General features: G+C 42.6%; 1 protein-coding gene across 1 annotated transcript; it reads left to right on the top strand.

Moving 5' to 3' along the window:
* Positions 1 to 2,957: 2,957 nt before the first annotated feature.
* IDUA (alpha-L-iduronidase) lies at positions 2,958 to 12,926 on the top strand (the record flags this gene model as incomplete). Its single annotated transcript, XM_084278837.1, has 11 exons — positions 2,958 to 3,065; positions 3,718 to 3,813; positions 4,363 to 4,565; positions 5,003 to 5,182; positions 6,671 to 6,887; positions 7,442 to 7,657; positions 8,252 to 8,373; positions 9,238 to 9,363; positions 9,975 to 10,051; positions 10,607 to 10,707; positions 12,826 to 12,926. Exons 1-11 carry the CDS (start codon positions 2,969 to 2,971, stop codon positions 12,924 to 12,926), a joined length of 1,536 nt encoding a protein of 511 aa, XP_084134963.1. The 5' UTR covers positions 2,958 to 2,968.
* Between the last annotated feature and the right edge of the window lie 207 nt (positions 12,927 to 13,133).

Raw genomic sequence — 13,133 nt, 5'->3', positions numbered from 1 at the left:
AAGTAAATACATTTATTTCTGCTATATGCTCCTTTCACAGCTGCACCGTTTGACTCTCAGGAACTGCAAGCCCGTCAGTGGCTGCAGACAGCACAATTTCTGTCATTGTGGTAGGGCACACTTTAAATGAGCAAAGACAGCTTCAGGTCTTTGGTAAAAGAGTGTGGCCATGCTGGGGCTAAGGTGGTGTCCTGGCAGATTGTGTGCTTGGTGGTAGCATTCATATGGGTGACATTGGGGGGACCTAATTAAAGTCTATAATTATCTGAAGCAGGGGATGCAGGGGGAATCACCCAGCCCCTTTTCAGTGGTCTGTGGAGACAGGACAAGGGACAATGGCTGCAAGTTGGAGCACAGGAAGTTCCGCACCAACAGGCAGAAGAACTTTTTCCCAGTGAGGGTGACAGAGCCCTGGGACAGGCTGCCCAGGGAGGTGGTGGAGTCTCCTTCTCTGGAGATATTCAAGACCCGTCTGGACGCCTCTCTGTGCAATATGAGCTGGGGAGCTGCTTTGGCAGAGGGGTTGGACCCGATGATCTCTCGAGGTCCCTTCCAACCCCTATGATTCTGTGATTACATTTGTTTTGCCTGTCCTGTTTTCCTGTTCTAGATCAGAGATGCTTACGGCACTTTGTCCTCTTCAGGGGTGCACAGTTCCCTTTTTACTTGCTAGGCAATTCTGTCAGCCTTTCTTAATTCTCTGAGAACTGTGGGATTGCTATTACAGGTTCTTCACTGAAACCTTCCCTTGGCAGGAAAGCACAGAGGGAGAGCCTCAATCTCTCGGAAATGCATAGGAAGGCACAGAAAGAAGCAAGTTGTCAGTCTCAGCACAAAGCCCAGCACTGATTTAAGAGATCTGCTGACTGCCCCATTCTCACTGTTTTTAATCCTGTGTGCCCAACATGCCATGCTAGCACTGATCCATTACAGGAACTGTAACCGATTGTGACTCCCCCTTCCATCACCCCTAGGACACTGTATCTGCAGTTCACTTGTGGAGCTCTCCACCTGAGGAGAGGCAGAGTGCCTAGTCAAGAGCAGGCAAGACAGCAGAGGCAGTGCTCAGGGTGCAGTGTAACAGAGAGATTAGGTGGTATGCTCTGGCAAGGCTGCAGAAATTAATTTTGGGAGGTGCTGATGAGGCCCTCATCAGCCCAGGTATATCATGAGGTCTGGGCTTGTCTCATGGGTATTTACAAAACCTTCTGCTCAGGGCATATTGATGTCAGAATTTGGGTACCAGACCAAGGTTGTGGCTCAGGCCAAACGGCAGTTAAATCACACTACCAGACTATTGTCAGCAGAAGTTTATTTTTAATTCCTGGTTGGCACTTCATACTGGCAAAACCCAGTCAGATTTCAGTTAAATCAGGCCACAAGTTCAGAAGTTATGAGAAATCATACACCAACCCATGTATTACATTATATTTGTTTTCACTGGGTACCAGGGAAGAAAAGCCTTTCAGGAATTTAAAGCATATCTTCAAATGTATCATAGAGAAATTGCAAATGCCAGTTTTTATCCCATGAAAAGATGTAAAAGGTAAAAGAACTCCAGTGTTCCCATGCAAGTGCATGCCCAAATTTTGTTACTTGTGCTTCTGCCAAGATTCACTGACACAAAGGGATGTGCCCTGGGGTTAGTCCTCAGTCTTTGAATGCATGTATTCAAAGCTTGGTGGAAGGATTGTAGCCTGAGATCCTGAGACTACAGGAGAAACAGTAAGCAAATGCTAATGAAGGAAGTAAATTTAAAAAAAAAAGGAAAGAAAAATTACAGACATCTGCATAAATCCAGTATTCTTTGAAAGACACAAAGTTATTTCTCAGCTGTACCTAAACCCATAGAAAGTGATATGTATTGCAAATGAAGAGGATGTTAAGAAAGACTGCATATGAGACAAGGTGGAAACCAGCTGGCCTAGCAGTAGGTAATCAAATGGAAACTGTAAAAGTGAGTCAGCAAAAAAATGTCAGCAGAGGGTTAGAAATTTTAGTATCATGTTAAAAACTCAAAATCCAACAAGCAAGTTCATTTTATTGCTTTTATTGCTGCTGCTGGCATAGGGAAAGGATTGGACAGGAAACATGACTTGCTTATGGTAAACACCCATTACTTTAGAGGAAGTTTGTATAGAGTTCAAAGAACTCTAGCTTCATCTAAGTTTTGAGAGCCAAAAGAGGTCAGTCATCTGATTCATTACCTGCAACCAAGTGTCACCTTTGCTATAGTATTTACATTCATACTTTTTATTATCTGTATTCTTCAGAGTGGTGAATGGGAAACTTCACTACAATTTTACTGCCTTGGATAACCTTATGGATCGCCTGTGGGAAAATAAACTAATTCCAGGTAAGGGCAGCTCCCCACTTCCACAGCTTGTTACGCCTGTTTGCCCATACTGTGCAGTCTTCAGAAAATTCTTAGCTTTGCCCAGGCTGATTTTGATAAAAAATAATTCTTTTCCTACCTGTCTTTACATCACGCCCATGTAAATGTGAACAGTGTTACCAAAACACTATTAGGGCAGTTAAGACAACATGAATGGTTTTCCATTGCTTTCAGTAACAGTTTGAGAGGTATGACTTGGGAAATGAGATCTCTTGGGAAAGGAGAAAGCTTTGTATCTGAAAGGACCAGAGAACCTGAATCTCAGCGTATGGCTTCCTTTGAATTTCTGCAAACATCCACTGCTTAACGTTCCCTCTGAGCCCTGAATTTATGATGGTAAGCATTAGTATGAATCACTGTAGTCATTGACAAGTAACAAGTGTTGGCAACTTCAAATCTGAAATATTCCTGGTGGGTACATGTAGAAACAGGAAGCAAAGCCCATTTAAAGATGCTTCTTCCTTAACAAGTTTGTTTCAGATAATGCAATAACCCCTTTGTTAATCAAAAGGAGAGAGCATTCACACAAAAAAAGCAGACCAATCTTTTGTGTCTTTTTTAGGATTTGAATTGATGGGGAATCCATCAGGATATTTCTTGGATTTTGAAGACAAAGAACAGGTAGTAAGATGGAGAAACTTAATTGCACTTCTGGCCAGCAGATACATAGGTAAGTTTTTAAAAAGAAAAAAAAAGAAGAAAAAGCCCTGTTATTTATTCTGGTTTAATCCTTTGTAACTCCCTCAGAAATTTCTGAGTATTGTTATCAATGTCAAGACCCTGGATTTCAGCACAGAACAGGAGAAAACCCATGCCAGGACAGACAGTGGTATAATAGTCCCTTTGTTTTCTTTCTAAACCAAAACCAACATCCTGAATAAGTAGTGTGTGCCTGGTAGCGTATTTGGCCTGCCTCTGAGGACAAACTTTTACCTTAGTTATGTCTTTGTGATTGTAAACCAACAGCTTGCACTAGGACATGATAACCACATGCCAGCTTCAGGTACTTCTGATGAGACAGAAACTGCAATCTGAATTAAGGCTAGGCATGTTCCCTCACCAGAAGGCAGTAGTTCACATCACCTGCCTCTCATCTTTCGTCTTTTTCAAATATTCCTGCATTTCATCCAAAATGAGATCCCAATTTGAAACTACCAAAAGAACAGTTCCCACATTATTGAAAAAAAGACAATATTTAGACCTTATTGTTGCTCTATGTGCTCAACCTCATCATCAGCCCTAATTAATAGGATTATCTGCATCAGTGACTGATAGAATTGTTTGAATACACAGCTCACTGATAAATGAGGTCTCTCCTACAGACAGGTACGGGTTGGAGCATGTTGCTAAGTGGAATTTTGAAACGTGGAATGAACCAGATCACCACGACTTTGACAATGTGTCTATCACAGTGAAAGGTAAGTGTGTTTTGGAGCTCTTACTAGTGTCATGAAGGCAGCTGGGTATACAGGGTGGGTAGAGGGGTGACGGTGCAAAAGGAGAGATTCTGACAAATAAGTTACATCGGAGAGAATAAGGAATGTGAACCTAGCCTGTTTTCTAACGTCACGCTACTGACTACATTTTATTCCCTGCTTGGACATCACTGTAAGTTTAGGGATAGTAGATCAGGGAAAAGAGGACAGGAGTTACATTAAGAAGAGGTGGTTCATTATTTGAATACAAAATAAAGTTATTAGGGGCATGGAGCTGAAGGGTGGAGTAAGAGGAAAACTTTGTTAACAGGTACATACTTGGGAAACCTGCCTTCACAAGACCTTAGGAAGAACATTGTGAATGCAGCTGAGGTCCTGATGTCTTACTGTGTTGTCAGTGCATAGGAAAGACTAACCCAAGTTTGTGAGCTGCTGCCAATAAATGCAGTTATAGTTGTGACACCTCCCTATAGTTTAGATCAAAATTCTGTTTTGAATTATCTTTGATATATGCATCTATTTGGATTTCAGGGTTTCTCAACTATTACGATGCTTGCTCAGAAGGACTAAGAGCAGCCAGTCCTCTGTTAAAATTTGGAGGGCCTGGGGATTCCTTCCACCCCTTACCCAAGTCACCTATATGCTGGAGTCTTCTTTGTCATTGCTACAATGGAACCAATTTCTTCACAGGGGAGACTGGTGTAAGGCTGGACTACATCTCTCTCCATAAGAAGGTCAGTCCAGGATTTCAGTTTAAGACTATTTTCTAATCAGTTCAATCCAAGTTACATTTTATTCTGATTTATGAAACTGACTTCCAGATGGGCATCCAGCCTATAGCAGGAAACATGGCTACTTGTTCTAATGAAACTTTGTTAGAAACAAACTTAAGATGCTCATTTGCAAGACTTCAACTTAAAGCAAATTCGCCTTTATCTAATTCCCCATGGTGAAACAACTTCTCTACTTGTTTTCCATTTTAAATTCTAGGAAAAGCTCATGCAAAGAGTACATCCTGTAATGAATTAGGTAAATATAATACTGTCTAGCCCACAGCTCCCCAGGGACTCCAGGAACATGTTTTCAGAATATATTTATGTCTGTATTTTATGTCTTTGTACTTACTACTGTTTACTCACTTTCACTAAGCAGATGTGAAATATTGTTGCAGGGAGGTGGGAGTTCTCTCTACATCTTGCAACAAGAAGTAGAAGCTGTGGAACAAATTCAGAAGATGTTTCCAAATTTCTCTTCTGTTGCCATATACAATGATGAAGCAGATCCAATGGTTGGTTGGTCCATTCCACAGCTGTGGCGAGCTGATGTGACATATGCAGCTATGGTTGTAAAGGTAACTCAACTCATTGGCAGTCTTGTCACAGTAGGGTCTCCTGACATGTTAATGCAGTTGCAAAAGTAAACTTACAGTCAGTGGTTAAGCAGCTACTCAGAAGAATAGATCCAAAAAAAGGCGACCTGACTATTGGTACATCTGGGGTTTCCCTAGAACAAGTCTGTGTTCAGCAGATTTATTTCATTTGTATTAGTTTTCTTCATCTTCCCATTAAAAATCAACTCAGAACTACCCTTCCCTGTGTTGCAGAGTGTGTCAGACATTGTGTCCAGCCCCCTGGTTAGATCCACCTGATAAGATTATACCCACGCTTCCTCTCGCCATGTAATACTACTGCTGTCATCTCACTGCTGATAGCTATTACCTCCCTTATGTGAGGCATTATTTCCCAGCTCCTTCAGAAGTTTATCTCATTAAGAGACCATTAGAGATAATTAAGAAGTCCCTTGAGCTCTCAGCATAAGCCCATTCTTCAGTTTTGGATAATGACCACGGTCTCATTAATTACTGCTCTTGATCAGAAAAGCAGAGAGAATATCCAACATTCTTGCCCTGCAGGAATTCAGGCCTGGCCCCACAGCAAAGTCACCTTTTCGCCCTGCAGAGCAGTAGTGTGTGAGCCACCTTATACAGCATCCAGAGCCCAAGTGCTTCTGTGCAAAGCAGTAATTCTGAAAACGTGGGAGCATATATGTCACCCAGAAACATGATATAGTCACTCCTGTGAAGACAAAGGCTTCTAGGTCCTTTCGGCTGCATACAGAAGCAGTCTTGTCCAAAGCAACAAGTTGCTGACTGCATCGCAGGGACTTTGTGAGAGCAAACAACAGTGTTTATAATGAATGACATGGTGATATTAAAGGATAAAAAAAGATACATCCAATGGAAAAATAATACTTGGATGGATAATAGCTAGAGCGTTGTGTTCCTTGATGAACACAGTTAGGAGACTTTTTCAGTTGTCAGCCTTCTGAAGTTCTGTTTGGTTCTGATACTTAGATGCAATGTGGTTAACAGAGAGCTTGTCTTTGGGTATTTTGCAGGAAAACAGCACACCAAACAGTGAAATACTAGGAGAACCAGTTCCATATTACCACCAAGTGGGCAAAATGGCTTATGGAGAACCATTTAGGTTTAATTCAGATGGTAAATCCAAATTACTGATTTAATGTTCAGGGCAAGGGAGCGTCATTTTTAATACTGTAACCAAAGAAATATATTCATAATTTATGCACAATAATAGTTATTTCATAGAGTTTCTACTGGCAAAACTATGTGGATACTTCAGTTTTTGCCATGATAAATGTATCACCTAAAGACTATATCTCCTAGGGTTGTGAGAAACAGCTTCATTCTTCAAATTCTAAATGACAGAGTGACAACTCTTTTCAGTGGGCTGTGAAGATTTTTAAAAGATAGAGAAGACACCATGTGTTCATTGAATTTTCTCTAGGGTGAAGTTCCATCTTCTCTCTGACTTTGCAGGTGATCAGCCAGCATCAAAACCTGCTCATTTCTGAAGCCAACAACACCATCAACTACACACTGCTGAGTAATGACAACGCCTTCCTGAGCTACCACCCCCATTACTTCACCCAGCGGACTCTGACAGCACGTTTTCAGATGAACAACACAAAGCCACCCCATGTCCAAATGGTGCGGAAACCAGTGCTGACTGTCATGGGCTTGCTGGCACTGCTAGGTACAGTAAGCACTGATTAAAGACCACATCAGTAACCTCATATGCTTAGAAGCTTCCTGCCTAAGAGGGACTATTCCATGCATTTCACCATTGATAACAGCAGGATTTCTCCTACCTTCTGTTTACCAGCTGTGTTAAAAAAGAAACTTGATTTCCTCTCCTGACAGTCTATTATCCATTTGATTTAATTTATTGCTTTGTTTGTACCCTCTGTATTCCAACCACTCTTTTTTTGTTGACTGGTACTTCCCTCTTGTGCTATCTTATAAGGCTGTAAATGTAAGAAGTCCCCACAGTTGGAAGACCCGTGCAGCATACTAAAGAAAGATGGTAATTCACTGTTAGATGCATAGGTGTTGCTAGTGGAACTGCTAAACATAAGTATGTGCACGCTCTGCTGTTATAAAATTAGCCTGGCTGAATGCTGTACCTGGTGAAATGTGGCAGAACATAGCTTAGCCTGTAGATCCCCATGTTTTGACTCTCTGTGTATCAGAAGCTGGTACAAGACTGATTAGCAGTGATGCTTACAGAGTTGTTGCATTTTTTTAAAGGAGAAAAGCAGATTTTTGCAGAAGTGAGCAGCAGTGAAGGCAAAAGCACTCGAAATGGTACAATTGGTGTCCTGGCATCAGTGCACACCCCAAGTGAGATGCAGCCCTCCGACAGCTGGCAAGCTACTCTTCTCATGTATTCAAGCGAGGATAACAGGACGTCATCCAACATCACCACCGTCACAGTCAATGCCACCCATGTCCCCAGACTTAGAGGTAAACAAACATCTTGTAGGCATCTCACATAATTGATCTCTAGAAAGGACAGAACATCTGCTAAAACACTTCTTCTGAATTGCCTTTTGATGCAAGAGTGAGTTTCAGTAGCTAACTTTCTCATTTTTTGGGCACTTAGGTATTGGTGCTGTTCAAGGAAAGAGTCTTTCCTAATTCCTTTGTTTTGACCCTGCCTTTAATGGCAGCTGCAAGTGCTGCCTTACTGGAAAGCTATTAATCTCAGTGTCCTTGGCTACATACAGCCAGGCAACAGTTCCCTTACTGGGATGATTCCAAGACATCCAGTATGACCACATGATTACACAGTTGATGTAGTTGTCCAAGAAATGTGTGCAGCACCTGTGCAAAAAATAAGAGGATTTCAATTCTGGTTAAGGGAGTAATGGCCTGAAATTTAGTATTGGCAACTACAAACCATAGAGACTTCTAAGAGTTACTTCCCAGTGGAAGCCAGGCTCTGAAGTGCTGAAATCACTTTTGAGAAGGTAGACTTAAACACCCTCTGCTAAATTTGTTCTTGTTAATTTTAAATCCGAGTAAAGAGTTTACTCTCTTTCATTTGTGTTCCTAAAGAGATGGTGTATGTGACATATTACCTGGATAACAACCAAACCAATCCCTACCTGAAATGGAAGGAGCTAGGAAGCCCTGACTTTCCTTCTCCAGAACAGTTCCATCAAATAAGGGATACTGAGGTATGGCCATGTTTGTTTGAAGTGTTATGTGGGTGAAGTACTTGTGAATTGGTTAACTGCAGCTAAAGAGACAAGAAATCAGCTCGGGTAGTCAAAATTTCCTTAGCCCACTGCCACTCACATCTTGTATACATATGAAAAAGTGCTTGCAGTCACGCAGAGAAATGCAGTGGGCACATAACTGATTGACATTGTACAAGAGACTTGCAGGCAGATGACCGACCTCTTTGCTACTGGTCTACCCTGAGCCATGGGGTGGAGTTGCTCCAGAGCAAGTTCCACCTCTTCTCTGAACTGTTAGTGAGCTTTGAGACCTTTTCTGTTCTGTCTCCCCAAATAAGTCAGGTGGCCCTGTGTATGTTACAGAAGAGAGAGATTGCTGCATTAGAGAGTTGAGGTGAATCCCCCTCAATAACAGAAAACAAACTGCCCCTGAGGTGGAATCTGCCCAGTGTAAGTTCAGAAGACACTTGACATCTCTCAGGGGCTCACAGAGAGACCTGCAGTTTCCCCTTATCCTCACCCATCTGGTGAAACCTCATCCTCAGAGACCAGCTGAGTGGCTGCTGTAGCTAGCAATAGCTTTCACTGCACACTGGGAGCCCGTAGCTAGGAGACACGGCTGTGGTTTGCCCAGTTTGAGAGACAGACAAACCCACTGTTTCCTGAAGAGCAGAAAGACAGATGAAATAGTGGAGTCTCTCCCAGCCTGAAGAACACTGGTGGCTGTAAGCCACTTACCAGCACCAACTCTAGCGGAGATTCACAGACCCAAAATAAATAGTCACTTCATACTGATGTAACAGTTGACCTTAAGGTGCTGTAATGGAAGATCACTCACAACACTTCTTTTTGTCTCCACAGGAGCCAGTGGTAACAGGCCCATTCCCATTTCCTGAAGGTGGCATCCTGACACTGAAGCAAGACTTTCCCATTCCCTCAGTCTTTCTTATCCACATCTGTGCAAGACCCAGATCTGTTCCTGATCAAGTATGTGTTGTATTCTACTGGCAGACTCACCAAATTAGAAGCTGCTTCCTGCTTTAAGACTCACTAAGAAGAGCTGGGCCAGCATTTGGGCCTGTTATTTGTTAGTAAATGAGCAATTCTTCTCCCTTTTGATGCGAAGGCTCTCAGGGCGTAAATCAAGATAAAGAATTGCACAGCAAGTGATAAGATCTATCACTGATATAAATGCAAGTTTATCCATGGTGGGAGAATAGTAATTCATACTGGAAAGTCCGGTATGTTTTTTTTTAAATCACAGCATGTGCTCACAGGCTTGACAGTAGCTCTCCAGTTAATAACTGACAGCTACAAATAAAATGGAATCATGGCTGTCATAGATTAGACATCTGTACCTGTTCATTCATGCCCACCCATGTTCATAGCTGTGCCCAGAGCCATTGAAGGTCCCCTGCAAGGTTGACGGTTTGCAGACATATGCTACAAAGCCACAGAGCCAGGAATTTTGGCTTTTGCCCCAGTCTCAATAGAGAGAATCAAAGCAAATAATCAGTAAGGATAGATGAACACATAATTCTGAGCTAATTGATGGGTTTCTGGTTTTCTTACATGGACATATGTGTGCCTTTGGACAGGTGACCGGTGTTCGTTTGATCCCTCTCACAAAGGGGCAGGTCATTGTGTTGTGGGATGACAGCTGTGTAAATTCAAAGTAAGTAACTTTTAAAATAAAATTAATATAACTGAGTTACCAGCACATTACTCTCTGAGTTGCCACCAGTCCTACAAAGTGAAACAAGTTCACAAATTAATGACTATTTGCTTGTTGAGAGGTGCTGCAGTGCATTTGTCTGACAAAATGACCTGTAGGACCTACACACAGTAACTGTGGAGAGCAGCCCTAAACAATTTGTCTTCTGAGCAAAGGAATCTGCCTGTTGCTCACCAGCATCCAATGGCATTTTTGAGGGACTTGCCTTCAGCATAGCAGGCAGGAAGATCCATGATGAAAGTTATCCTAGTCTGGGAGTAAAAGATGCTTAACAATTTGTGATGCTGCAAGTACCTGGTATAGCAAGTCAGCCTGTGGGCTGTTGGAGCCTCGGTTCTTCCTAATACCGACAACTCACACCATCCCACCTTTGGTAGGAATGATCAACTATTTCCTGTTGTTGGCCTTCTTTGTTGAAATGGCCCTCAGATTAGGATTTGATTGCCTAACATGTTATCACTTATATCTACTGAGCTGTCTGTTTTTTTTTTCTAGATGTATAAAGACATTTGAGGTAGAGTTCTCACCAGATGGAAAAGCATACCAGCGGATTAATGCCAAAGACACAATATTCACTCTCTGGGTCTACAGTCCAGGTAAGGCAAGAATATGCACAGTAAAACCTCATGTTAATGCAGCTGATGAGTATGTGAAACATTGTTTAGTAACTACTGAAGGTACATAGCTTGCTAGTGACACACACTCCCATCACAAGGAAGAGCACATCCCTTCTTTTAGGACCATGTTCTCAGTAAAAGCCTTATTCTGAAGGACAAGCATTAATTAACAAATAGACAGCATGACATTATTAGGAGTATTGTCATGAGTATATTCTGTGGCACAGAAATGAAAGTCACCCAGCTGCAGGTCTGGCAAGCTCCCTTAAAGGCAGTGCAGCAGGTTTGTCTCTATCTGTAGCTGACATAGAAGCATACAGAAACGAAACAAAAAGAGCTGCTGCACATGGCCAGAGCTTGGTATTGAGCACTTTGTTGTAGACTTGCAGCAAGACAAGTGTGAGCTTTGAGCTCAGTCTCACAGATACTTGCCATGCCTTTGCCTAAATTTGTGCTGTACTCGTGGGGTGGGGCAGCAGGAAGCAGACTGCCTTGGTAACACTCGCTTTGTACCACTGAGTCCTGAGGTGTTGACTCTCTAAGGCATCAACACACAAGTAAGTGAGAGGTCATGTCCACCTTTCATGGAGGGGCTGATTGTTCTGTATTTACCATGTTTTGAGCTGCTCCAGGGGAAGTTTCTGCTCTTATGCTGGTCACCTCTCCTTCTTCCCATACCCTTGTATGGCTTGGTAACCTCAAGTTACTGAGGCCCTCCCCTGTGAGAACAGGAGGTCCTCCTGTTTGTCTGGACTATCCGAACACCTGGGCAAGGAGAGACCCCTCTCTTCGCTGTTTCCTAAGGCTTTCTCTTTACACCTGAGTAGCTGCCTATGTTTTAGGTGTTTCACAGCAGAGAGCAGTGAGTTTCATCTTGGTCAATAGGCAAAGCTTCTCCCAGAGCCTGTGGTCATTTCTGCTTAGGTGCAGATTACATACAAACCTCTCTCAAGGTGAGACATGCTGAAAGAAAGTAACAATGTGTTCATTGTCTGGGGCTTTTCCCTGTGTGTTGGTTTTAGGTTTAGGCATTTTTAACTAAAGGTAGTCTAGTCTGCTATGGGGCTGTCCAACAAATACTGCTAATAAACACTGACCAGAGCTGTGTGAAACACAGACAGACCTCGCTGCCAAGCAATACTAATGAGGAGCAATTCAGAGAGGTTTTTGCCAGAAACATACATTCATCTTACCCTGACAAAGGCTTAACATCAACAGTGGGTGCGTAATAAAGTTCACAGCTATTATTGCAATGTAAAAGTACACAGGTTAGCAAAGACTGTAAATCATGGCTAAGGCAAGTCTCTGAAATTAGGGTTCATTATCATCTAGTGCTGCACATCTGGGGAACATACCAGATGTAATTGTTTATTTTGAAGTCAAAAAAGAAGAAACTGCTTGAAAAAAAAAATCTCAACAGCCTTGATAGCTAGGCACTTCCTTCTCAGTCATTATTTCTATCATTCTCTTTCTTTTAGAAAAAATACTAAAGCACACATAAAAATCAAATAAATAGATGAGAAAAAAACATTTATATTGCTTGTAAGGTTAAAGACTGCTTATGAAGGCTGTATGCTTTGAACTGGATCAAGGATGAAAACCAGCAGAGCCACAGAACATCAACTCACATACCTTTGGAGCAAGTGGTGCTGCTTCCTGAGTTGAGCAGAGTTTTCAGTCAGCCTGCACACTTCTTGTTCTGCTTCTTTGTTGATCCTGTCCCCACAAAACCTGTTGCAAAGGCACAATTCAGGCAGAAAAGTAAGTCAGAAACAATGAAATTACTAGTTGTGGGTGGCAGAAGATGCCATAGCCTTCTTCCAAAGGGACTGTAGCAGTACTTGTGGTGGCAAATCCTCATGAGGAGGTCCCTGGTGCAGCAAATTAAAAGAGATGGTATTTGGCCAGGAGAGACTTACAATCATTTTTACTTAGGCAGGCACAGACACACTTTCACAGAGCGCAGAACTGATTTCACCACTTCCCCAGCCCATCCCACAAACCTGCATTTCACAGGAGCAGTGCCTGCCCCACGTCCCCCGGGCGCCGCGCGTGCCGGCCTTTCACAGTGACGGTGTCCAACCTTTTCCTTTGCAGGAAGCCCGGTCTCCGGCTTTTACAGAGTGCGTGCCATTGACTACTGGGGGAAGGCAGGCCAGTCGTCTCTTCCTGTGAAGTATGTTGAAGCTTTCAAGTGACTCTGAAGAGTGCTGCCTGGCTTGGTGACCCAAGTGGTGTACGCTCCCTTTGAATGACAGCTCCCCAGAACAATAAACTCCTCCCAGGCTAAGGAGGGAGTATCAAAATGACCTGATGAAACAAGTTAGGAATGCAAGTTAGAAGCAACTGCCCCCATTAACTCTTCCAAGCAAAAAAAGATGGTGTTATCAAACAGCCACAACTGA

The sequence above is a fragment of the Gallinula chloropus genome (assembly GCF_964237585.1).
Source record: "Gallinula chloropus genome assembly, chromosome: Z".
Lineage (NCBI taxonomy): Eukaryota > Metazoa > Chordata > Aves > Gruiformes > Rallidae > Gallinula > Gallinula chloropus.
Note: the sequence above shows the minus strand (reverse complement) of the source record. Positions and strands in the feature narration are given on the sequence as shown.